Here is a 27,934-nt window from a genome sequence, read left to right as displayed (position 1 = left end):
TCTATTAACCACAGCATATTTAATAACACTAGTTAACAGTGGTCACTATTACACATCCTCCGCAGGAAACGAGAAGTCTGTGATCGTCTGTCTCGCAGTGATTCAGCTTCAGTTCATCAGTGTTTTCTCTCTTTGATTTTCCTCTGGAGATCTGAGAGTGAGCCTTTCAGTGAGACAGCAGTGTCTGACATAAAACATGTCCCATAATCCACCTCTGCTGACGAGGACGCAAGCAACTACCAGAAAAAAACAGAGAGAGTTAACAGAGACTACATAACTCAGACATAACTCACTCTAGTAAAAGTAGAAGCACCCATTTTCAATTTTACCAAAGTAGAAGTAACAGATATCTTTATAAAATATTACTTAAGTAAAAATATAAGTACTTGTTTTGAATTTTACCTGAGTAAAAGTACAGATGGCATAATAAAAAATTACTCCAGTAAAAGTACAGATTGTTACTGTTAACGTTTTAAGAAGAGCATCTTAATTTTATATAATTTGAAACGGCCACAAAAGATGCGCATGGGCATTAATTTGTGTTATTTTAAATGTTATTTATAGTTTTTATACAGATGTGGACATGCCAATGCACACATTCAATTTTTTCATACTATGGGCCTAAACAGTTGCCAAATAGCTGACAGTCATGACCTAAATATGATTTTCATTTACAATAATCAGCACTAAAATTCAGCATTGGTAACTTTCTTTTTCAACACTCTCTTACCGGTATACAGCTGTTTCTCTCCCGCAGGCAGGTGTCCTGTAGTTCACTCTTCATCGATGTGATGTGAGACTCGTATGATGAGATCTCTCTCTCCAGAGATGATATTTTTGAGCACAGCAGCTGATGCAGCTCCAGGAAAACCATCACCAAACGCTACAACACACACACACACACACACACACACACACACACACACACACACACACACACACACTACATTCATCAGTATTGTATGGCAGAAAATGCAAAATGAGACTCCCAGTCCACATTCTGCTCTGGAAGAGGGAGTGACTGTTCTGTGTCATGAATTATGCACTTGGCATGCTTCAGCATGCATTCTTATTTTGAAGTATGCATCAGCATGAATACTTAGCAAGTAAACTTAGTAAAGAAGTTTGAATCAGCATGCATACTAATGCTAAAATTAAGTGTGAAATATGCAACAGCATGCATACTTAGGATACATAATATGAAGTATGCATCAGCATGTATATAAAACATGCAAACTTAATTTTAGCATTAGTATGCATGCTGATTCACACTTTATTAGTAAGTATGAAGTATGCAACAACATGCATACTTAGGATACATAATATGAAGTATGCATCAGCATGTATATAAAACATGCAAACTTAATTTTAGCATTAGTATGCATGCTGATTTACACTTTATTACTAAGTATGAAGTATGCAACAGCATGCATACTTAGGATACATAATATGAAAAATGCATCAACATGTATATAAAACATGCTAACTTAGTAATGAAGTATGAAACATCATGCATAACTAAAATTATTAAGAATCAGGTTTGCAACAGCATGCATATTTAGGATACATAATATGAATTATGCATCAGCATGCATATAAAACATGTAAACTTAGTAGTGAATTCTGAATTAGCATGCATAATAACACTGAAATTTTAAGTATGAAGTATGCAACAGCATGAATACTTAGGATACATAATATGAAGTATGCATCAGCATGCATATAAAACATGCAAACTTAATTAATTGTGAATAAGCATGCATATTAATGCTGAAATTATTAAGTTGGCATGTTTTATATGCATGCTGATGCATATTTCATATTATGTATCCTAAGTATGCATGCTGTTGCATTCTTCATACTTAATAATTTTAGCATTAATATGCATGCTTATTCACACTTAATTAAGTATGAAGAATGCAACAGCATGCATACTTAGGATACATAATATGAAATATGCATCAGCATGCATATAAAACATGCCAACTTAATAATTTCAGCATTAGTATGCATGCTGATTCACACTTTATTACTAAGTATGAAGTATGTAACAGAATGAATACTTAGGATACATAATATGAAATATGTATCAACATGTATATAAAACATGCTAATTTAGTAATGAAGTGTGAAACATCATGCATAATAACTAAAATTATTAAATATGAAGTATGCAACAGCATGCATACTTAGGATATATAATATGAAGTATGCATCAGCATGCATATAAACATGCAAACTTAGTAAAGAAGTTTGAATCAGCATGCATACTAATGCTACAAATTTTAAGTATGACGTATGCATCAGCATGAATACTTAGGATACATAATATGAAGTATGCATCAGCATGCATATAAAACTTGCAAACTTAGTAAAGGAGTGTCAATCAGCATGCATACATAGTAATGATGTATGCAACAGCATACATACTTGGTACAACGCATGCATCCACATTAGCACAATATGTACTTTGCATACTAACTTGAAGTATGTGATTTGCAGAGTTTGTACCTGACATGCTTCTGTCTCTGGGTTTCCCATGATGCTTAGTGAGTCCGATGGTGTGAGGGACATTCTGGAGAGCTGTAGGGTGAAATTATCCTGTGAAGAGGGTTTTCTAGACAGAATGACGTGATCTTTCATCTGAAAAACAAAAGAAAGCTTGAAGACACGCAGAACAGAAAAAAACAATCATTGATTTTTACAAAGTATATATTTATTAATGTATGTTCTTACCTCCTGTAAACACTCCTCCACAGATTTAATGTAGCTCATTAGAGACTCTTTACTCCTGTAAACATGGATGCAAAAACAGTGCAACCTACATAAGATCCTGAGTGAATATCATGAAACCTGCATTAACCTGTCAGTAACAAGTCCAGCTCACATTTGATCTAAAATGCCAAGAAACAAAGGAGAAATTACATTATGCATAAAGAATTCCCATTGAGAATAATGGAAATTCTTAAACATTTAGGTTGACAAAAAGCTGAGTGTGTGTGTGTGTGTGTGTTACTTTTCTGAGCTGATCAGTGTGTTCTCTGCACTGGCGATGACGTTCTGTAGCTGTTTGTTCTCCTGCTGTGATTGGCTGAGCCGTTTCCCCAATACACGCAGCGACTGATCCTTCCTCCTCAACTCCAGCTTGGCGTCTGACAGACTCTAATGAGACGATACGAAAGAGTCCCAGTCATACTTCATTCTCATTTCTGTTGTGCCATGAATAATCCAGGTTTTTAACTGTTTAACTAGCATTACATATTATGCATGATGCGTCAGGATTATTAAAGTTAACTAAAACTGAAACTAAAATTTAATCCGTAAAAAATATGTTTGCTACTTGAATGAAAATGTAAACTGAAATTTTTTTTTTTTTTTTTTATTTTATTCTAAATGTATTTTATTTAAGGCCATGTAAACATATTCTGAGAAAAAAAAAACTGAATTGTGAGATAAAAAGTTATAAAGTCAGAATTGCATGATATAAACTGGCAATAGTGAGAAAAAAAAAAGTCAGAATTACGAGTTAATCCGGTTTCACAGACAAGGCTTAAGCCTATTCCCAGACTGAAATGTAAGTCTGAGCTGTTTTAACTGAAAGAAACTTGATCACTGACTGATCTTAAAATATATCAGCGCCTTTTTGGTCTCAAGATGCACACCAGTAATGTTTTTTTCTAAGCATGTTTATAAAGAATACTTACATGTCCTAATGAAACTATGGCCTAATTCTGGCTCATCTAAGACCTGTCTGTGCAACCAGGCTTGTATCTCGCATTTCTGACTTTTATTTTGCAACTGTGAGTTTATTCTTACAGTTCTGAGAAAAAAAGTCAGAATTGTGAGATAAAAAGTAACAGTTGCAAGTTATAAAGTCAGAATTGCATGACATAAACTTGCAATTGTAAGAAAAAAAAGTCAGATTTATGAGTTTATCCAGTTTAACAGACCAGGCTTAAGTCTATTCCAAGACTAAAATGTAAGTCTGAGTGGTTTCAACTAAAAGAAACTTGTTGAAAACTGCGCATGTTTATTAAAAAGCCTTAAATGTCCCATTTAAACTATGGCCTAACCCTGGCTTAGTCTAAGCCCTATTTGTAAAACCAGGCTTGTATCTTGCAATTCAGTTTTTTGTTTTTTGTTTTTTTTGTTTTACAACTGTGAGTTTATATACCACAATTCTGACTTTTTTAAACTTTTTTAAGAGTTTAATCTGAAAAAAAAAGACAAAATTGAGCGACTAAAAAGTCACAATTGCCTTTTGAAAATTGTTATTCAGTGGCAGAAATGGGCATCCACATGGCAGAAAGGCTACTTCTTCATGGAAAGAAGCCAGAAACAGCCAGAAACCCAGGTCACTTCTGAGAGTTTTCAGCAGTGTATATGTGCGTGTGTGTACCTGCACAGCTTGTGCGAGTGTGCGGTCTTTCTCCAGCTCTTCCCCCGTGTGCAGCTCCATGCTGAGGCCCAGTTGCTGCAGCTGAGCAGCCTGATCGTGCAGCAGAGCCTGAGCGCGCTGCTCCCTCTGTAGGGCACTGCTGAGCTCCTCACATACACTTTCAAACTGCTTGAGAGGAACACACACCTGACACACAAACAATAAAAACAAAACATTTTACATATACATACACTACTGATCAAAAATTTGGAAATGTCAGCTTTTTTTTATGTTTTTGAAAGACTCAACAAGGCTGCATTAATCAGATCAAAATACTGCAAAAATAATAAAATATTATTACAATTGAAAACAGATGTCATCTTTGTGAATATATGTGACCCAGTACCACAAAACCACTCATATGGGTCAAATTTTTTAAAAATTGAATTTATACATCATCTTAAAGCGGAATAAATAAACAATACATTGACGTATGGTTTGTTAGGATGGGACAATATTTGGCTGAGAGACAGGTGCAAAAAATAAATAAATAAATAAATCACCTTTACAGTTGTTCAAATGATGTCCTTAGCAATGCATTTTTATTATTAAGCAAAAATTACATATGGATATATTTATGGTAGGAAATTCACAAAATATTTTCATGAAACATGAGCTTTACTTAATATCCTAATGATTTTTGGCATGAAAGAAAAACCAGCCATTTTGACCCATACAGTGTATTTATGGCTATAAAGTATAGACGTACTTCACTCAGTCATTTACTTACTTTATAAAAGTTAATAAATATTGGTCAAGCATATTGGTTATTTATTTGAAACAGAAATCTTTTGCGACATTAAAAATGTCTTTACTGCCGCTTTTCATCAATTTAATGTATTGTTAAATAATAAAAGTATTATTTCTTTCATAGCCTAAACTTCTTGAATAGTAGTTTATGATGGCTTCCACAAAAATACTGTGCAGCACAACTGTTTTCAGCATTGATAATAATCAGAAATGTTTCTAGAGCAGCAAATCAGCATATTAGAATGATTTCTGAAGGATCATGTGACACTGAAGACTAGTGATCGATCGATGTTGATTTTTTTCAGAACCGATACTGATACAGATTATTTGCATGTTTGTGTGCCCGATAACCGATATGCAGAACCGATATATATTTACTGTTATAAAGTGAAGTAAGTCCATACTGCATTTTTTAAAAGATATTCACATAGAAAACATTTTTTTTTAACTAATAATAATATCTTCAAAAAATCTTCAGTATTTTGATCAAATAAATGCAACTTCACATTTATAAACGCTGCCATTGCATTAGTTCAGGTGTGTGTGTTCATTATGTTGCTGTGACTCACGGTGTGTGTGTCTTTACAGCCGCTTGTGCGTTTTAGGCGTGAGATCTCCAGTCTTAGGTTCCTGCGCTCAACCTCAGCCGAATGCAGACGCTGCGTGAACTCCAGGATGTGCTTCTGAAGAGACGCCATCATCACCTACACACACACACACAGACACACACACACATATATATTACAGATGAGTCACAAAACCTACTAACCTGCCATCCTGGGCTGATTTCTTTACATCTGTGTGTTTGTGTACCTTGCTGTTACAGTAGCTGTGTTTGACGAGCGTGTGAAGTCCGTCAGCCAGTCGCCGCGCCAGTGAGTCCTTCCCATAATGCCTGCAGCACTGAGAATCCACGCCTGACAGCAGCCGCTCCAACAACTTCCTGCACGCGCTCTGAGCTGCAGACGCCACACACGAGTCCTTCCCACAGTCTGACACACACATATTCAAATTGATATTATTTTGTCATGTCATACACTAGTGATAATAACAACTATATAGAATTTTTAAATTTAACGTATGATAAAAATTCAGAAAGTATTCCAGGAGAAACCGTTCTAATAATGTTTATTAATTTATCTTCTGAATAAAAATTACTTAAATGAGCACTTCCAGAACAAAAAATGCACAGATAATGTACTCACCCCCTTCCATCCAAGATGGTCTTTCTTTCTTCAGTCGTGAAGAAATTATGTTTCTTGAGGAAAACATTTTAGGAATGTTCTCCATGTAGTGGACTTCTATGGTGCCCTGAGTTTGAACTTACAAAATGCAGTTTAAATGCAGCTTCAAAGGACTCTAAATGATCCCAGCTGAGGAATAAGGGTCTTATCTAGCACACAATGTGTTATTTTCTAAAAAAAAAAAAAAAAAAAAAAAAAAATTAAAATTTATATACTTTTCAACTTCAAATGCTCTTCTCGTCGAGCTCTGTGATGCATATTCTGTGTGTTCCGGTTCAAGACAGTTAAGGGATGTCGAAAAACTCCCATCTCATTTTCTCCTCCAACTTCAAAATCATCCTACATTGCCGTTTTACCTTTTTTTGTACAGGTTGTTTGATCTTCTTTGCATGTTGGCTTTGTAAACACTGGGTCGGTACTTCTGCAGCGATGAAGGGCGATTTTGAGTTTTTTGACATTACCCTAACTGTATTAGATTAGAATTTGAGGTTAAAAAGTATAAAAATTCTACATTTTTTTTTTAAATAACCAATTGTTTCGCTGGATAAGACCCTTATTCTTCGGCTGGGATCATTTAGAGCAGGGGGGACTGGAGAAGGAGGGGGGCCCCGGAGTAAAAACGGTTGGGAACCCCTGATTTAGACTCCTTTAAGGCCCCGATCACACCGAATGCGTCTTTTAGTTCTAAAAACGCGAGGCGCACAGCACTGCCTTTTTTTTGGTGACTTTTAAAAAAAAAGAGCAGTGTGCTGCGGTTTTTTTTATGTTGCTAGGCAACGACCAAAACAACTGTCCTGTCAGTCAAATCAAAGGATTATAGCGCCAGCGCTCTAAAATCTTTGGTTTTTGCTGTCAATTAAAATGTCATATTAGCAGAAACCCTAAAAATTACAGCTCAGGGTTACCCACGACAGACACCAAAAGTTTCTCCTACATTTCTTGCAGTCTCCGGACTTTTTAAGCAACGGTAAACTTTCGTCACCACAACAGAAGACCCGCCTCTCCATTCACTCGATTGGACAATGGAAAAAACGCGAACGACGTCGGGCGTTTTTTCCGCTTTTTTTCCGTTTTTCCGAGTTGCTTTTTTTCCAACTTCAGGCGCTTCTGCAAAAACGCGAGGCGCAGCAGGCGGCAAAAACGCGAGGCGCCCGGGGCGCATAAGCAGCGCGCAGAACGCTCGCTGCCAACAGAAAACCATTCAAAAAAGGCGCCTCTCACTGCAAAAACACGTTCGTGTGATCGGGGCCTAAAGCTGTATTTAAACTGCATTTTGGAAGTTCAAACTCGGGGCACCATAGTAGTCCATTATATGGAAAGAAATCCTGAAATGTTTTCCTCAAGAAACAATTTCTTTAGGACTGAAGAAAGAAAGACATGAACATCCTGGATGAGAAGGGGGTGAGTAAATAATCTGTAATTTTTTGTTCTGGAAGTGAACTACTCCTTTAAGTCTGTTTTTAGGTTTTCAGCATTTCACCAGATTTGTGATGAGAAACATTTATGAAACACCCGTCACCTCTTTCCACAAAAATGTTTCCTGTCTGCGTTACTCACCGGTTCTCTTCATTTCCTGCTGCACTCCTTCCATGCATGAGTGTACGAGCACGAGCAGCTCAGACGACGCTAGCGTCTTCATCACCTTGTTGCTGTCCTCCTCCTCTTCCTCTCTGAGCTTCACTTCATTCACAAACACGTGCGGCTGCAGACTGAAACCCACCGCGACCCTGAACATCACCGTGGACCTCCGTCCCAGTGCACGCAGACGACTTGCCGCCATGACTACAATCACATATTGCCGGAATTTGCGTGCAGCGTGACCTTTGACCCCAACGTTGCCCAGTGCATGCAGCAGCCTGCCGACCTCTGACCTCAGGACGTCTGCGTCACACGCTCGCTCCTGCAGCATGGCCTTCTGCCACGCCAGCGCGCACACCTGTCTGTGCAGACCGCGCACGCATCCCGCCAACACGCCACACGCCGCCAACAGACACGCCTCCTCACGGCCGCACGCGCTCACCAAGCCTTGCAGATGCGTCACTTCCTGTTCCTGCTCGCATTGAGTGCGCTCCATAGAGTGGACACGGCCCTCAGCCTGCTGCAGCTGCCTGCTGAGATCCTGAGAGAGAGACATGAAGAAACAAAAACTGATGAAATTCTGATTTAATAATGTAAATCACTGAGAAATGTATAACAGTAGAGCAGATACTGACATAAATATATATCTCCAATAATATGTCTTAGTAAGATAAAACTGAAATGATCCAAACATATAATGCAATGCAATCCAATGATAATTGAGAGATGAACAAGTGAATGTTCCTCAAAAGATCCTGATGATCAGGCTCTAAAGTCCCAATCTGAATAATGATTCGCAAACCATCATTTCAGTTTAGGACTGGGAACACGAACCACAAATGATTTGACTTAGATCGGAAGTTTGTGTATCGCGAATCATTTGATTCCAATCATTCAATCTGCAAAATGATTCACAAACTCTTTTCAATCTAAATCAAATGATTCGCGATACACAATCCGATTGGAGCGCTTCGAAAGAGTGAATCATTTCCCGGCGCAATAGTTTAACTGTTTCGGAGTTTCAAAGGCCGATGTTTTACCCATCACTACATGCTTTTTAAAATCTTTACAAGCGCTTTTTGCTAGTGAATCGCTTGAACTAGGGCTGGGCGATTCTTTCGATTTTTTGGATTAATTCGAATTTACGTTTTAAGACGATATATTTTTTTTTATTAAATCGAGATATCGCGATTTTTTAATAAAAATATTAGATACATTGTAATTGCACCACTGGCAGAATAATTAAGAGGCAATATTGTCCGATCACATGATGGCGCGCCTAATTAACCGCTGTATTCAGAACGGTAAACAAATAGCGCATTCTGGTAAAATAACGCAAGTCACTAAGGGGACATGATTAGCTGCTTGCTAGCAAGTTAGCCTGTTACATTACAGTACATACAATTTCACTTACCACATAAACAGAGTAGAGAGATGATTGAAGACAATGGAGAATTATTTGCATATCAAGGCTCTAGAGTGCGACCTAATTTCTCAATGGTGCGACTAAAAAGAATCTTAGGTCACACCGGTGCGACCAGCAGTTCAAGAGCAAAAAAAACCTACTGCGTACGACTATGAAAAATATTTAGGAGCACCATGTGCGACTGACCCGACCAGCATATTTGTGTTTGCGCTGAGTGGAGCTTCAAAGGTTTCTATGTGTTTTGCACGTTGACTAATGCATCTCAAGTGTAGAGAGAGTGTAAATAAGAGACTGAATGGGCAGTAGCTTCATTTATTATAATAGAGCTTTGTGAGATTGCGAACTAAGACGAGTGACAGCTTTTAGTCATTTTTAAGGGAGTTTGTAAACGAGATATTGATTTATTACAACAGTTAAATAAACAAGAAGTTATTATTAAGTGACTTACATTGTCTGACTATAACACTATTGCCTGATTTTGCTCTATTTCGTCGTCAAAAGTGGTCTGAAACAAGTCACAGCTGAGCCGCTGCGCATCTCCACTCAAACACAGCGGTGTTTCGTTTATGAATGAACGTGCGTTTTTAAACGAATCTAGTGAAATGATTCAATTCCCCATTCATAAAGAGTCACTTGCTTTATTCCTGAATGAACCATCCGTTCGAACGAATCAAATGAATGAAATGATTCAGTAATTAAATCAGTGTCTTACCACCACCTGCTGGCAGATCGTTTCAGTTATTTAAATCATTTAATATTTCTGTGTTCAAAACTGTATATTTTTGTATACGATATAAGTGCAAGAGAAAAGCATGGAAATATATATTTTCCTCCCATCTCATATTTATTTGTCTTACAAACATTTACTGTGTCTGGTATGATAAGAATGGGGCCTGGTGGAAAGCGATCACTGATGCAGTTGCAATGTATATTGCAAAATATATGGTGCCCATATATATGGTGGAAAAGCTGGGGTTTCTTTACATGCTAAAAGTAGTAGTATATCGTAAATCGGATTTTTTGTGAAAAAAATCGGGGATTTTATTTTTAGGCCATATCGCCCAGCCCTAGCTTGAACTGAATGATCGAAGTCACGAGTTTGAATCAATCGGAGCGATTCCAGCGAAAATGACTTAATTGATTCGGTTCATCTGTTCCTCTTGTCGCATCTTCAGGCATGTTTACACGACACTGTCACTACTACTGGCTACGCTCGACTGTTTTCTGACATGAACTGAAATAAGCAAAAAGGTATAATGTTTATTATGTGCTTATTTTATAACACTTTTTTCAGATTTTTCAGACTCTCAATAATTCAAGCATTTCTCAAGTACCTCTTCAGGAATACTGCTGTTTTCAAAGGGTTCTGAGGCCTTAAATTTCAAAGTCTAAATCAATTACTTTAAGCACTTTAAGTACCTTGTACGAACCTAAACTGTCAATCAGATGACAGAAGACATGGAGTAGATTGAGTGTGTGTGAGTTTGCACCTGTATCTTGTGCTGTAGCTGCTTGTTGAGGTGTGTGTGCTGTGAGTTGAGGTCTTCTCTCTGTTTGCTCCAGCTCTCCTCTCTCTGTCTCAGTTGTGCGCTCACGCTCTCCAGAGCCGCTGATTTCCCCTCACACACACTCTCTAAACGCGACACCTGAAACACACTCAACAGTTAGACACCTAAAGCTGCAATTGAAATTATTCAACCCTCTAAAGGCTGCAGTATTTTACAAATACAAGCTTTACTGAAGATTCAGGACTTTATAAACATTGCATCTACGACAGTTCACTGGCATTTTAAAAGTGATATCAATATATAATGTACTGGTTTTGAGTTAACTTATTTTTTTAATAACACAACCATGTCAAAATTATTCAACCCCTATTCAACATTGCTGTTTTAAGTCACCTGTTTTATTTTAAAACACAATTAAACCAATTAAACTCTATTAGGAAACATAATCAGCTTCAGATGTTACACGTGCATACATTTAGTTGAGTAGCAAATATGTGACCCTGGACCACAAAACCAGTCTGAAGTCGCTGGGGTATATTTGTAGCAATAGCCAAAAATACATTGTATGGGTCAAAATTATTGATTTTTCTTTTATGCCTAAAATCATTAGGAAATTAAGTAAAGATCATGTTCCATGAAGATTTTTTTGTAAAATTCCTACTATAAATATATCAAAATGTAATTTTTGATTAGTAATATGCATTAAGAACTTAATTTGGACAACTTTAAAGATGATTTTTGATTTTTTTTTTCTTCTCACCTTCTGATTGGCTGCAGAGAGGTCAGAGGTCAGCCTGTCCACGTGTTCCTGCACCACGGTGCTAAGCTCTGGCCACGTGAAACTACCCAGCATGCTGTGCGGCGGCGTCACCAGCACACACCCGGCGAGCAGACGCTGATACAGCGTGTGGAGGAACGTCAGCTTCTCCTGAACACAAGCATTACAGTCGAATGAACCAATAATAGCACAGTAATGATATCAGACATGTTTCATGTTCACTTCCTGTCTGTGTGCTTGTACCTGGCGGTCGTTGTGATGTTGCTGTTGGAGTTTGTTCATTTGTGTTTGTGTGTCTGTGTTTTGCATTTTGAGGCTGCGCAGATCAGCTGCGGCGTTTGCGACACACGCACGCAACCGCTTCACCTCTTCATTGACACACACACCACGAGACTCACACTCCTGCAGACAGACACAAACCAGATTAACACTATAAACACTGTTTTATATTTGGTTACTAGGTGTGTGACGAGATCTGGCGAGATCCGATGTGTCCCGCTGCCGCAAGATCTGACCGGTCTCGTCAGAACCCGAACCCGACCGACGTTTTCAACTAACTCGGACTGCAAAATAAAAAAAGAAAATATTGTACCCGACCCGCTTCCTGACCCGCATATTTAATATGTTAAAATGTATGCGGTGGAGATGCGTTCACTGTCAAACATCATTCGGCATTAATTAGGTAATTTTGTCAAAAGAAATGCTCTTGATTACAAGAAAAACACAGATTGTTCATGTTGTGATTTAGTTTGTCTTGCCTTTATACATTTTTAAATAGTTTCGTTTTCGAAGTAGGCTACTCTAAAGTATGTCAGTGATTCTCCGATGTTAAACATGATCAAGAGTTATTTTATTTCGATTTACAGTGTAATAAAAGTTAAGAAAAAGATTATCCTATATAGCCCTAAATATTAGAGACTAAAGCTAATTCCTTTTTTCTTAACTTTTATTCTACTATAATATATATAAATTCATAAATAATATGAATTCAGGAATCACGAATATGACAAAATAATATTATTTTATTTTATTTTTTTATTTTATTATATATTAATTGTATAGCTATACTAGTTGTATCAAATGAATAAGGAAATTATAGTGCCTTGAATTTATTAAGTAATGCTTGATTTCGTTCGTTTAGCTCTCTGGAAATGTAAAGAAAAAATACAGTTTTTATTCGGAATTCGTTTTTAATCCCTGGTTTTAAACAAGCATATACATGAGATAATTTATATATTATTGCTTGAAAAACGTTAAAAATAAGTGCTGAATTTTATAATTAAGGAAATTAAACAGCCCTAGGCATTTGAAAAGACACTGAAATGTGTCTAATAATTCCAAAAAGAAAGAGAAGCATTGGACATAATCAAAATATTGGAGACATTTATTAGGAATACCATTTTCTTAACAACACACTGTGTTTATCCAGTCTAATCGAAGTGTGCGTCTCTACCCCGACTTTACCAACAAAAATCCCACCCCCTCTCAGAAAATACATAAAGCTGACATTACTGAGCTATATGCGTTTAGAAGCAGTCTATTAAAATGGCACAATGGCATTGCTCAGTTCAACATGTTGGGAAATCGGGCATTTTGTCCCGCGTCAGCATTTATTCAACAGTTAATAACGCTTAACATTCAAAAGGTAAACATTATTCAGCCAATAAAGTGTAGGTCTATGTATTTCATAGACAAGTGTGTCTAGTACTATATAAATTACAAATGTTTAATTGGCATCTTTATTTCAAACGACCAGACCGACCGCGACCAGAATATCATTAGAAATATTTTTGGATGAGTCGTAACCGCGGGTCATTTCGGATCAACCCGCGCATCACTGACACATATGTATTGTGACGCTTATCCTCGTCCGCGAGGAGGTGGCGACAACTACACGTTTAAAAAAGTATTTATCATTGAATTATACGTTCAAGAGATTCCAATAGTTAAACAAGTCTTTATTACTGAGAAACTGACTCCTTCATTTATTTATTTTTTCAAATATAAACTTGAAAGGATTCGTTCACTTTCATAACATCAATGTACAGATAATGTACTCACCCCCCTTGTCATCCAAGATGTTCATGTCTTTCTTTCCTCAGTCGTAAAAAAAATTGTGTTTTTTTTAGGAAAACATTTCAGGATTTCTCTCTTTATAATGGATATGGATGCCGCCAGAGGAGTTGCTAGACCTAAAGCTCTACTGGGGCACAGGTTAATTCAGTTGTTGCATGTAGCTTAATGTCTTTATTTTGGGATTATCAACGTAAATTATAACTTAAATTTGAGATTTTACTGGGGCACAGCATATTTTTAAAAAGGGTCTAGCTACGCCCCTGGATGGCGCCCCGAAGTTTGAACTTCCGAAATGCAGTTTAAATGCAGCTTCAAAAGGCTCCAAACGATCCCAGTCGAGGAGGAAGGGTCTTATCTAGCGAAACCATCGGTTATTTTCAAAACAAATTGACAATTTATATACTTTTTAACCTCAAATGCTGGTCTTGTCTCATCTCTGCGCAGCTCATGTGAAGTCTGTGTGATTCGGGTCAATGCAGTTAGGGTACGTCTAAAAACTCCCATCTCGTTTATGTCTTCAATGTCAAAATTGTCCTACAATGCGTTTTTTACCTTTTTTTTGTTAAGGGCGTTTGGGTTTCTTTGTATGTTCACTTTGTAAACACTATGTCGGTACTTTTGCAGCGATCTAAGGCGATTTTGAAGTTAGGGAAGAAAACGAGATGGGAGTTTTTAGACGTACCCTAACTGTATTTACCTGAATCACACACACTTCACATGAGCTGCGCAGAGATGAGACAAGACCAGCATTTGAGGTTAAAAAGTTTATAAATTGTCAATTTGTTTCGAAAATAAGTGGTCGTTTCGCTAGATAAGACCCTTCCTCCTCGACTGGGATCGTTTAGAGCTTTTTGAAGCTGCATTTAAACTGCATTTCGGAAGTTCAAACTTCAGGGCGCCATCCATATCCTTTATAAAGAGAGAAATCCTGAAATGTTTTCCTCAATAAAACAATTTCTTTACGACTGAGGAAAGAAAGACATGAACATCTTGGATGACAAGGGGGTAAGAGTACATTATCTGTGCATTGTTGTTATGAAAGTGAACTAATCCTTTAAGCAATGAACCATTAGTAAATTACAGAATTTTGTTTAGATTTCTAATCATTTTTTTCTTCAGAATCGTGATCTCCAATTTATAAAGGAAAATAGTTTTTCAATTTATCCAGAATCATGCAGATTTTGGCAAACAGGTTTATTACTGGATATAATTTATGAAAATAGAAGTTTAAGTCAAACATACAAGTTCATATCAAAATGCACCTACATATTTTTGCATTTGTGTTTTTTAGTTGAATAAAATACAATTTTTCCTTATATATTTCATCATTGAGCATTTCTTTTAAAGAAAAAGTTCAAAAATCTTGTCTCGTGAACCCAGTCTCGAGTCTCGTCACAGCCCTATTGGTTTCATTTCTAAGGCTTTCATTTCTAAATGATTAACATGATCAATATTAGTTGTCAGAGTTTAGTTTTTAATAAAGTCAGAGCTCTTTTAGTGTAATTGTACAAACGTCCACCTTCAGTTGGTGCTTCATGTGTCTTTATTAAAAGTGAAGCAAACAAAATTAAACTGATTACCGAACACGGTTTTTCAAGTTTTTCCACCATGTATTTTGCCAATTTTTCACCATTGCATGAATTAAATAGCCAATATTTGCTTTTTACAGTTTTGTCTTGCTTTAATTTAATTTAATTATTTTTACAAAACTACAATTTTTTTTAACATTCTAGTAGCCTACCAACAAAGCACAATTCCTCTTAAAATTAATTAAAATGGCCAAAGAATATTATTTTACTAACTTATTGAAGACCCCCTTCTTGAATCAGGCATGTGTTTTCAGTCTACAAATAAATGCAGGCTTGCTGAGCAAAGGAAAATGTTAGAATAAATGCATTAATAGAGCTGTTAGAATTATTTTTGTCTTACTTTTTTTTTTTACAGAAAAACAGTAAAAATTACAATAATAACAACATTTGTGAATGTTGACTTTTATTTTGGTGGAAACCCGCAGGAAAACCTCAGTCCTACTTTTTGCTGACAGCAGCAGATTTCTGAATGATTCTCATCTTTGGACTTTGAACCCTGGCTAAGGAGCCGCTGCAGAAGCTTTGCTTTCATTGTTCCTCATTGGAGGAATGATCTTTCCAAGCCTCCAAAACATCTCACAACTTTTGAGGAGGCATTTTAGTTGCAGCATAAAGCATTTTCTCATCTATATACTAAATCATGTCTGTTGATCAGCAGAACAATGACAAACACACACCTGGATGCTCCTCTGGAGATCAGTGATCGCTTCATCCTTCTGTCTGACCTCATGATTCAACTTCTGCATCACAATCAGAGACTCCTGCAACTACACACACACACACACACACACACACACACACACACACACACACACACACACACACACACACACACACACACACACACACACACAAATAAATTTAACATGATTTATTACAGCAAAAAGTGAGTAAGTTAATAAACCATAAAATAAAACATTAAAAATAGTTGCAGAATGTAGTTCATTTCAACATTTACCATTTAGTTTACTTTGAACTAAATAATTAAAACTAAAATAAAATTAATACAAATTACAGACATATGTAAAAAAAATAAAAATAAAATGGCAAAAACACACAACAAAATTAAAAAAAAACTAACTAAAATGAGAAAATAAATTATCAAAACATTAATAAAAACTATAACAGTATCTCAATGATGCCAAAATAACCAAGAAGTGACCTGCCTTTCACAAAAAATAAATGAAAGTGAAAAATTGTAGGCAACAAGCATTCAGATTAAGTTTAACCATTTTCTTAATAATCAAATCCCACTACAACTAGTTTCACAGCAGCTTTACAGAAGAAAAAATATTTGAATATTATAAACATTAAATTAAAAAATATATACACACATGTATATTACTTGAATTAAATTAACAATCGTTTTCAGTAACTACTTTGTTATCAATTTGCCTCAAAATGCCTCATTCAGTCAATAAAATTAGTCACAGTAATTACATACAACTAAATTTTCAATTAGTAACAATGCACAGAATACTATCTATCTGTTTCATAAAAAAACAATCATCTTAAAAAGAAAAGATACCTGAGACTGAGATTTGAACATAGACCTCAAAACTGGACAAACCTTAAGACTACAATACTGACAAAACAACAACAACAGAAGAAGAATTTTATAACAGTAACTGCACGACGTATTCAAGATGCAATGGCATTGTTTCAAGATGTGGCAAGGTGTGTTCAAGGAAAACCCTGGATCACCAAACCAGTCTTAAGTAGCACGGTATATTTGTAGCAATAGACAACAATACACCGTATGAGTCAAAATTATTGATTTTTATTTAATGCCAAAAATCATTAGGATATTAAGATCCTGTTCCATGAATACAGTATATTTTGCAAATTTCCTACCATAAATATCAAAACTTAATTTTTGATTAGTAATATGCATTGCTAAGAACTTAAGTTGGACAACTTTAAAGGTGATTTTCTCAACATTTAGATTTTTTTTTGCACCCTCAGATTGCAGATTTACAAATAGACCAAATATTGTCCTATCCTAACAGCCATATATCAATGGAAAGCTTTATATTTATTTATTCAGCTTTCATATGATGTATAAACCTCAATTAAAAAAAAAAGACCCTTATGGCCCTTATTTGCGGTCCAGGGTTACAAAAGTGCTTGGTGAAAAAGTGTTTATTCCTCAGTGTCAGGTAGTTAGTGTTTCTGTGCTGCTAAATACGCAGTATATAATGTATATTCAGCATGTGTGTATATTGTACCTGTGTGTTGTAAGAGTGTAGTGTTCTCCGCAGGATGTCCATTAGAGCAGATGCGTTGTGTTTACCTCCATCCTCTATAACACACACACACAAACACCTCCAAGTCTAGTCACCTTTATTTCTATAGTGCTTTACACATTACAGATTGTTTCAAAGCAGCTTCAGAGTAATAAACTAATGCAAAGTTCATCAGTTGTGTTCATACTGACCTGTGTTTTGAGTGTGTGTCGCCCCCTGCTGCTGATACTGCTGAAGCTCCTGATGAAGATCACTCAACAGACTGTCATAGGACTGCTGCACACACACCAGAGCCTCCTGCACCTAAAACACACACAGTGACACATGAGAGTTAATACTGGAGGATGTGGCTGGTAATTCTAGGGATGCACCGAATGTTCGGCAACTGAAATTATTCTGCCGAAAATTGCAAAAAAAAGCTTTTTTAAATAAATTATAGCAAACAATGATGTGACGCGATTGCAGCAAACATGTGACTGACAGCGAGAGACTGTTTAGAAGCGCATCGCATGTCTTCATGAGAAGAGAAAGGTTACTGTATGATGACTGAAATCATCCATTAGTCAATCAACTCCAGAACGTTCTGTTGTCTAATACACCAGACACCAATTGTGTTTATTCTGACAGCAGCTCCTTAGCCAGGGTTCAAAGACCAAAGATGACAATCATTCACAAATCTGCTGCTGCCAGCAAAAACTAGGGTTTACCACAAAATAAAAGTCAACATTCAGAAATGTTTATATTGTAATTTTGCTGTCGTTCTGTAAAATAAAAATAAATGATAATCATTCCAACAGCTCTATTAATACATTTATTCTATCGTTCTCTTTTGCTCAGCGAGGCTGCATTTATTTGTGCATTAAAAACACATGCCTGATTCAAGAAGGGGGTCTTAAAAATGGCCAAATCATATTATTTTACTAACTTATTAATTGTAAGTTAAATCGTGCTTTGTTGGTAGGCTATAATGTCTACTAGAATGTTACAAATGTTCAGTGTTAAGTAAATATTTTATATTTATATTTTATAATAATAATATAAGTAAATTGTTGTTTTGTAATTTTTTTTTTGAAAAGCAAGACAAAACTGTAAAAAGCATAATTTAGTCTATATTATTTATGCAATGGTGAAAAAAAAATGTGGGAAAAAACACAAAAAATCATGTTCGGCTTTTGCCCTTCGACTCAGTGTGTAATTTTGTTCGGCTTCGGCCAAAGAATTTTATTTTTGTGCATCCCTAAGTAATTCATTTAAAACTGCAGCATAATACATTAAATCAGTTTGCAAAAATGATTACTTATATAATAAATGTATATATTGGCAATATGAAAGGAAAACTATGGAAGCCTGTTTCTGCCACTGAATAAAAGCATAATAAAAAAGTTATCGAGACCTAGAAGATATAAACTCACAATTCTGAGAAATAAAGTCAAAATAGTCGCAATTGCGTGAAATAAACTCACAATTCCAAGTTATAATATCAGAATTGTGATATAAACTTGCAATTCTGTGAACATATCAGTCTATCAGTCAGTTTGTAACTCACAATTGTGATTTTATATTCCTCAATTTTGACTTTATATTCTGATTGCAAATGCGTGAAATAAACACATAATTGTGAGTTATAAAGTTAGAATTGCATGATATAAACTCGACATTCTGAGAAATGAAGCCGCAATTATGTGATATAAACTTGCAATCATGAGTTAATGATATAAACTCACATATTACACTATATTCTGAGAAACAGTCACAATTGCGAGTTATAATTATTATATATTTTTTTCTCCACAAAAAACTTTTTTCTCTTTACATCTCAACTTTTTTTTTCTCAGAACTGTGAGATATAAATGCACAATTGCAAGTTTTCAAGTCAGAATCGTGGGATATAAATTACAAGAAATAAAGTAAACTAGCGATTGTGAGTAATAAATTTCAGTTTTGAGGAGAAAACAGACTGTTATGTTTACAGAAGTGCGAGTTTCTATCATTCAATTCTGACTTTATAACTCACAATTGTGCATTTATATCTCACAGTTCTGAGAAAAAATAATTAGAATTGCAAGACTGATAAAAAGTTGCAATTACCTTTTTTATTTTTTATTCAGTGGCGGAAACGGGCTTCCATGGAAAACAGCTAAATAAAATAAATAAATAAAATGTAAAAAAAAAAAAAAAAATTAATATGAAAGGAAACAAAATTCTATAAATATATCTGTTCTGTCTGTAGTCTTAAAATCTAAAGAGATGAGATAACCAGCACAAACGTTGTTTTTCAAGCATTCATTTCACTGTTTTCAATCTTTGACATAGCCTTACTCGATATTAAAGATATCAAGGTTTTATTTTCACAGAATGTTCTTTACCTTATGAAGGATGATTTTATGTGGAAAACAGTAAATCACAAAAATTAAAAAAAAAAGAGACTTCAGCTGGGTTTTCACAGAAAGGGTCACATATGTGACCCTGGACCACAAAACCAGTCTTAAGTCGCTGGGGTATATTTTGTAGCATTAGCCAAAAATACATTGTATGGGTCAAAATTATTGATTTTTCTTTTATGTCAAAAATCATTAGAAAATTAAGTAAAGATCATGTTACATTAAGATTTTTTTGTAAAATTCCTACTATGAATATATCAAAATGTAATTTTTGATTAGAAATATGCATTGTTAAGAACTTAATTTGGAGAACTTTAAAGGTGATTTTCTCAGAATTTTGATTTTTTTGTACCCTTATATTCTAGATTTTCAAATAGATGTATCTCAGCCAAATATTGTCCTATCCTAACAAACTATACATCAATAGAAAGCTTATTTATTGAGCTTTCATATAATGTGTATATCTCAGTTTTGTAAAATTTAACCTTATGACTGGTTTTGTGGTCCAGGGTCACATATATACAAATTATGCATCTATAAAGTTTACCCGGCTGATTTCCTGTTGTCTCTCAGTCCACACTTTCTCCTGCTCCTGCAGTTTGACTGACAGCTTCCCTGACTCCGCCCTTTCCCGCTCCAACTGTCCAATCAGCTCAGCAGACGCAGCCTTCTCTCGATCCAGCTGACCAATCAGATCAGTTTTCATGGTCAAGAAGTCCTCCTCCAACCTAAACACATCAACATCACATTAAATATGACTCCAAATACAGATGTTTTTTCTAATAAATGCTGTTCTTTTTAATTTTTTATTCATCTGTGAATCCTGAAAAATAAAATGCATCACAGTTTCCACAAAAATATTGGGTAGCACGACGGTTTTCAACACTGACAATAATCAGAAATGTTTCTTGAGCAGCAAATCAGAACATTAGAATGATTTCAGAAGGATCATGTGACACTGAAGCAGTGATAATTTTGAGAGCAAATTTTGATTTAGTTTTAGTCATAGTCTTTTGACAAAAATGTCATTTAGTTTAAGTCATATTTTAGTCATCTGAATTGTTTTAGAGTAGTTTTAGTCAACTAAATATCACAAGTAGGCATTTCAATATCATATGTAGGCATATATGTGACCCTGGACCACAAAATCAGTCTTAAGTCGCTGGGGTTTATTTGTAGCAATAGCCAAAAATACATTGCATGGGTCAAAATTTTTGATTTTTCTTTTATGCCAAAAATCATTCAGAAATTAAGTAAAGTTCATGTTCCATGAAGATTTTTTGTAAAATTCCTACTGTAAACCTATCAAAACGTAATTTTTGATTTGTAATATGCATTGTTAAGAACCTAATTTGGACAACTTTAAAGGTGATTTTCTCAGTCTTTTTGATTTTTTTGCATCCTCAGATTTCTGATTTCAAATAGATGTATCTCAGTCAAATATTGTCTTATTCTAACAAACCATACATCAATAGAAAGCTTATTTATTGAGCTTTCATATGATGGATAAATCTCAGTTTTGTCAAATTTAACCTTATGACTGGTTTTGTGGTCCAGGGTCACATATAACCATGCAGCAGATTCGTTCTGAATGAATCTCTTCCTAAATGGTCCCTGACTAACATATTCGTCTCGTTTTTATTCATTGATGAAAATGTCAATAGCATTTTGTCATAGTTTTTGTCATTCAAAACGAGTTTTCGTTTCGTTATCGTCAGTGAAAAAATGTTGTTGAAGAAAATTATGACAAAAATTATTGGTCAATGAAATTAACACTGCACTGCAGACTGGAGTAATGATGCTGAAAATGCAGACAGGATCTTACTGTGTGAGCTTCTGGTTTGTGTCGTGTGATTTTTCTCTCTCCTGATCGTACGCTTTCTCCACCTCTCCAAACTTCTCCTTCAGGAGCTCCAGACGGGACGAGACCTCAGCGTGACTGCTCTTCTCCACCTCGAGAGCTTCCTCCAGATCCCTCATCCTCATCTACACACACAAACACACACAGATCAGCTGCAGTCTGACTGCACATGTCTGTTCATAAACACACGTGTGTTACCTGGATGATCTCAGAGTTGAATTTAGACTGCAGATGTGCGGCTCGCTCCGACTCCACGCTCTGCTCCAGAACCTTCACCTTCTGCAGAGCTGCCTGCACACACACACACACACACACACACACACACACACACACACACACACACACACACACACACACACACACACACACACACACACACACACACACAACGATCACAGTCGAGGAGGAAGGGTCTTATCTAGCGAAACAATCGGTTATTTTCGAAAACAAATTGACAATTTATATACTTTTTAACCTCAAATGCTGGTCTCATCTCTGCGCAGCTCATGCAAAGTCTGTGTGATTGGGGTAAATACAGTTAGGGTACGTCTAAAAACTCCCATCTCGTTTATGTCTTCAATGTCAAAAACGTTTTACAATGCGTTTACCTTTTTTTTGTTAAGGGCGTTTGACTTTGTAAACACTATTAGATTAGATTAGAATAGATTCAACTTTATTGTCATTACACATGTACAAGTACTGTACAAGGCAACGAAATGCAGTTTAGGTCTAACCAGGAGTGCAATAAGCAGCAAGTGCAAGATAAAGGTATAAGTTATAAGTGCACTTATAGGAGATATGTACAGGGAGAAACTATGGATAATATTTACAGATGAAGTACTGTGAACATAATTTACAGATGATAGTTAACTACAAATAGAATGTACAAATAGATGAACACAATATACAGGTTGCTATTAACTATAATGTAAATTGCAGGTAGATTTGAACATAATATACAGGTTGCTGTTTACTAAAGCAGGAATTTACTAAAAGACATGTATAGATATAGATTTATCACAGATTTACAATATGTATATGTGCAATGGAAATGTGCATTTGCAAATGGGTATGTACAGTGTAGTGCAATGAATATTAAAGAGTGCAATGGTAATGGGGAGACTGTAGGGGTGTGTGAGGGGCGCAGAGGTGTCAGTGGGGAAAGAAGCTGTTCCTCAGTCTGCTGGTTCTAGTCCTGTGGCATCTGAAACGCCTGCTGGAAGGCAGGAGAGAAAACTGTTTGTGGGCGGGATGAGAGGAATCCTTAAGAATACTGCGTGCTTGACGCAGACAGTGTTTCTTCTGGATGTCCTCAATGGTTGGAAGTGGAGTTCCTATAATGCGTTGGGCAGTTTTCACCACCCGCTGCAGTGCCTTACGCTCCGCAACAGAGCAGCTTCCGTACCAGACTGTGACACAGTTCGTAAGGATGCTTTCTATCGTGCAGCGATAGAAGTTCACCAGGATAGCTGAATAAAAATAGCTATCCTGGTGAACTACTATGTCGGTACTTTTGCAGCAATCTAAAGCGATTTTGAAGTTAGGGAAGAAAACGAGGTGGGAGTTTTTAGACGTACCCTAACTGTATTTACCTGAATCACACACACTTCGCATGAGCTGCGCAGAGACGAGACAAGACGAGCATTTGAGGTTGAAAAGTATATAAATTGTCAATTTGGTTTTCGAAAATAAGCGGTCGTTTCGCTAGATAAGACCCTTCCTCCTCGACTGGGATCGTTTAGAGCCTTTTGAAGCAGCATTTAAACTGCATTTCGGAAGTTCAAACTTCAGGGCGCCATCCATATCCATTTTAAAGAGAGAAATCCTTTAATGTTTTCCTCAAAAAACAGGGTCCATTAGACTAGTTAAAATTGCTTATTTCTCTAGATTTATCCATTCTTCAAATCATTTGGGATAATGCAAGTACACACATTTGTCAAATTATTTTCTATTTTTATTTTTGGTCTATTTATGCTTACATGTGTAATTTTTCTTATTCTCTTATTTTTATTGTCTGTGCGCTGTTGTCTCTGTGTACTGGAAGCTAATAACACTGACACAAATTCCTTGTATACGCAAGCATACTTGGCAATAAAGCTCTTTCTGATTCTGATTCTGATTCAAGTCAGCAAAATCTATAACACTGTTCTGTGATTTTTGGATATTTCACAAAAAAAAATTACATACTGTGGCTTTAAATCAATTTAATTTTTTCAAATTATTATTTTTCGTATTATTTTTGTCAATTTTATGTTAAAAAAAATGTATTTCAGCAATTGCGTAAATGCATGTGTTATTTACATATCAGCTAATGCATCTGTTATATACCTATCATTATCTTTCTATTAAATAATGTGACACCATATATATCAGCTTTATATTGGACAGCAGTGACCATCAACCACACATCTGTGAAATCATCACACTCACCTCCAGATCAGAGCGCAGTTTCTCTTCTCTCTCTGTGCTGCGGTTCAGCTCTTTTGAGTTATGTTTCAGTTTCTCTGTATTTTTCTCTCGGTCTCTCTTTATTCTCTCCATTTCACATTTCATCCTTTGCAGTGTGTCGTTCTGCTCCTGTTGACACAAAGAGAAAAGGATCAATCAAATATGATACTACTGAAACTTCACTTAAATATTCACACTGCATAGCAAATTTGGACTACAACTCTGGACTAAGTCGTTTTTTAAAAAGAAATTAAGATTTGTATTAATCAAGGAAGCATTAACCTGATCAAAAGTGTCAGTCAACACATTCATAATGTTACAGAAGATTTCTAACTCAAATATATGCTGATCTTATGAGCTTTCTATTCATCTCTGAATCCTTAAAATAAAATGTATCTCAGTTTCCACAGAAATATTGCCCACCACAAGTGTTTTCAATATTGATGATTATCAGAAATATTTATCGAGCAGCAAATCAGCATATTAGAATGATTTCTGAAAGATCATGTGACACTGAAGAGGAGTACTGAAAGGTGAAAATTCAGATTTGATCACTGCAAACAATTACAGTTTAACAGATATTCACATAGAAAAACAGATGTTTTAAATTCTAATAATATTTCACTGGTTTTACTGTATTTTTCATCAAATAAATGTAGCCTTGGTGAGCAAAAGGGGCTTTCCCCCAAAACATTTACGTCTTAGCAACCCAAACTCAATATAAAATACTTACACATGAATAGACAGATCTGAAACTCTCTGTACCTGTATCAGTGTGTCTAGTCGGCTCTTTTCGGCCTGCAGCAGGTCGTTCTCAGCATTTGCGCTCAGCAGCAGACGGTCTCTCTCATGCAGCTCCGTGCTGAGGCCCTTAAGGTCATCCTCACGTGCCTGCTGCGTTATTCCTAAAGCTCTTTCTAGATCTGACACTCTCTGACGCAGCTCTGAGCTGAGGACTACACACACACACTCACAATATCAATTAAATACTATGGTCATTCTCACACAAACAGTGAGTAATCCTTTATTTACAATAAGCGGTGTCTCAAGCAATGAAACACAGATCATTTACTCACCCCCATGTCATCCAAGATCACTGTTTTGCTCGTTCTAAAACTCCGAACTACATCAAATGAATCGCAAGCTTGTTATGTCGAACTCTGAACTGAACTCTGTGTATTCCAGTTCAAGACAGTAAGGGTATGTCAAAAAAACCTCCAGTCTCATTTTCTCCTCCAACTTCATAAACGCCCTACATCGCTGTTTTTTTAACTTTGTTTTGCACATGACGTTTGATGATCTTTGCACGTTCACTAGGTCGGTACATTTGCAGCGATGTAGAAGACAATGAGATGGGACAATGAGATGAGATGGGAATAGGTATTAACCCTATATGAGGTTTTTTGACATACCCTAACGCAGAGCTGGACAAGATGAGCATTTGAGGTTAAAAAGTATATAAATTGTATTTTTTTTTTTTGAAAGTATCCGATCGTTTTGCTTGATAAGACTCTTCTTCCTCGGCTGAGTTTAGAGGCCTTTGAAGCTGCATTTAAACTGCATTTTGGAAGTTCAAACTCAGGGCACCATAGAAGTCCACTATATGGAGAGAAATCCTGAAATGCTTTCCTTAAAAAACTGTTTCTTTACAACTTCTTGGATGACAAGGGGGTGACTACATTACCTATAAGTTTTTGTTCTGAAAGTGAACTTCTCCTTTAATGTAGCTTGTGCTTTTGAGAAATATCTTGGAACACACACACACACACACACACACACACACACACACACACACACACCGTCCAGCCTGTGGTTGTCTTTTCTCAGGTCGTTCATCTTCTCCTCAGCGTTTCTCCTGTCTGCCGCCGCATCTCTCCTCACCACAGCAACGTTGTACTCCATCGTCTGCCGTTGCGCCTCGCCGCGCTCCACCTGCGCTCGCAACCGTGCCACCTGCGCCTCGTACTGCGACACCTGAAGGAACACAAGTTACACTCACTTACTAATGCTGAAGAACGACTGCAGGTGAACAGCATTCTACTGTGAATAAAATCATTCTGGTATCAGTGATACACTATAAGAATTTTTGTTAATATTTTGAATTAGAATTTATTTTTATATGTGACTCTGGACCACAAAACCAGTCATAAGTGTCAATTTTTTAACACTGAGATTTATACATCGTATGAAAGCTGAAATAAGCTTTCCATTGAAGTATGGTTTGTTAGAATAGCACAATATTTGGCCGAGATAGAACTATTTGAAAATGCCAAAAAAAAAAAAAATCTAAATATTGAGAAAATCGCCTTTAAAGTTGTCCAAATGAAGTTCTTAGCAATGCATATTACTAATCAAAAATTAAGTTTTGATATATTTTCAGTAAGAAGTTTACAAAATATCTTCATGGAACATGATCTTTACTTATAATTACCTTTACTTATAATTTACATGATTAAATATTAAATAATTGTGTTAATTCTTATTTTATTTAATGTTTTAGTTATATTTAGGTAATACATTTTTTTTTAAATGTACTTACTGTTTTATTAAAGAGATAAAGAAAAAATTAGGTAAATTAATAAAATTTACATGATTAAATAAAATAAGAATACAATTATTTAATATTTAATGTTTTAGTTATATAGGTAATACGTTTATTTATTTATTTATTATTTTATTAAAGAGATAAAGCAAAAATAGGTAAATTATAATTTACATGATTAAATATTAAATTGTATTAATTCTTAATTTATTTAATTTTTTAATTATATTTAGGAATTTTTTTTTACACTTATGATTTATTTTTACACTATTCTCAGTAATTTTACATTTATTAATATTACTTTATAATGTAAAATTACATGTTGAATGTAATATAATTTATTTTTTTTAATAATTATTCAATTTTTTGTTTGTTTTTTTTTACAATTTATTGTTTATTATTTTTGCATTTTTGGCAAAAATCAAAAGTTATTTTTTAAAGATATGATATGAATGATATTTGTTGTATTTAATATATTTAATTAAAAATGATATAATAACTCAAGCCGAATGTAAAAATTGTGGTTGATATCACTCTTGATGCAGTGAATTGTGGATACAGTATTTCATAAAGTCATGGGTTTAATTCCAGAAAAAATTGCAATGCACTGCAAGTCACTTTGGATAAAAGCATCTGCCAAATGCATGGGTTTGTTTTTAATCTATCATCCGATTGACTGTAACAAACCTCTTCATTGTGTTTGGAAGCCAAATCCAGTTTCTCCTTTTCCAGCTGGTTTATTTTCCACCTGAGCTCAGCTGTGAGAGTAAAATCATCACCCGTCTGTCTCTCTCCGTCCCGTCTGTCTCTCTGCAGTCGATCGATCACGTCCCTGAGCCTGTAAACACAACAGCGTGAGGTGGCATACATGCTTCTTAACGTGTTAGAAACATGCAAATAAGTCTCAGAGGAACCTGTTGATCTCTTCCTGTGAGTTTTGTGCAGACGGGGCCACGGCTCGTGGGTGAGACGCTCGCAGGGTGGAAACAGGGTCTTTAAGTTTGACCCGTTTGCCATGACGTGGACGAGCGGATTCGGTGGACATGTGGTTGATGTTATGTTAGCGTTC

The 27,934-nt window shown here is 35.7% G+C and overlaps 1 protein-coding gene across 1 annotated transcript; it reads right to left on the bottom strand.

Moving 5' to 3' along the window:
* Nucleotides 1-27,934, bottom strand: ccdc171 (coiled-coil domain containing 171). Its single transcript, XM_073823613.1, has 23 exons — nt 27,780-27,934; nt 27,553-27,703; nt 26,123-26,297; nt 25,089-25,279; nt 24,306-24,452; nt 22,074-22,166; nt 21,840-22,000; nt 20,562-20,742; nt 17,825-17,936; nt 17,616-17,689; nt 16,065-16,154; nt 11,966-12,124; nt 11,705-11,872; nt 10,927-11,082; nt 7,990-8,551; nt 6,002-6,180; nt 5,758-5,892; nt 4,400-4,585; nt 3,017-3,162; nt 2,737-2,791; nt 2,512-2,643; nt 731-883; nt 1-236 (listed from the first exon to the last, which is right to left on the bottom strand). Exons 1-23 carry the CDS (start codon nt 27,908-27,910, stop codon nt 117-119), a joined length of 3,657 nt encoding a protein of 1,218 aa, XP_073679714.1. The 5' UTR covers nt 27,911-27,934; the 3' UTR covers nt 1-116.

This window comes from Garra rufa, chromosome 18 (genome assembly GCF_049309525.1).
Source record: "Garra rufa chromosome 18, GarRuf1.0, whole genome shotgun sequence".
Taxonomy (NCBI): domain Eukaryota; kingdom Metazoa; phylum Chordata; class Actinopteri; order Cypriniformes; family Cyprinidae; genus Garra; species Garra rufa.
This window is presented reverse-complemented; position numbering and strand designations above follow the sequence as displayed.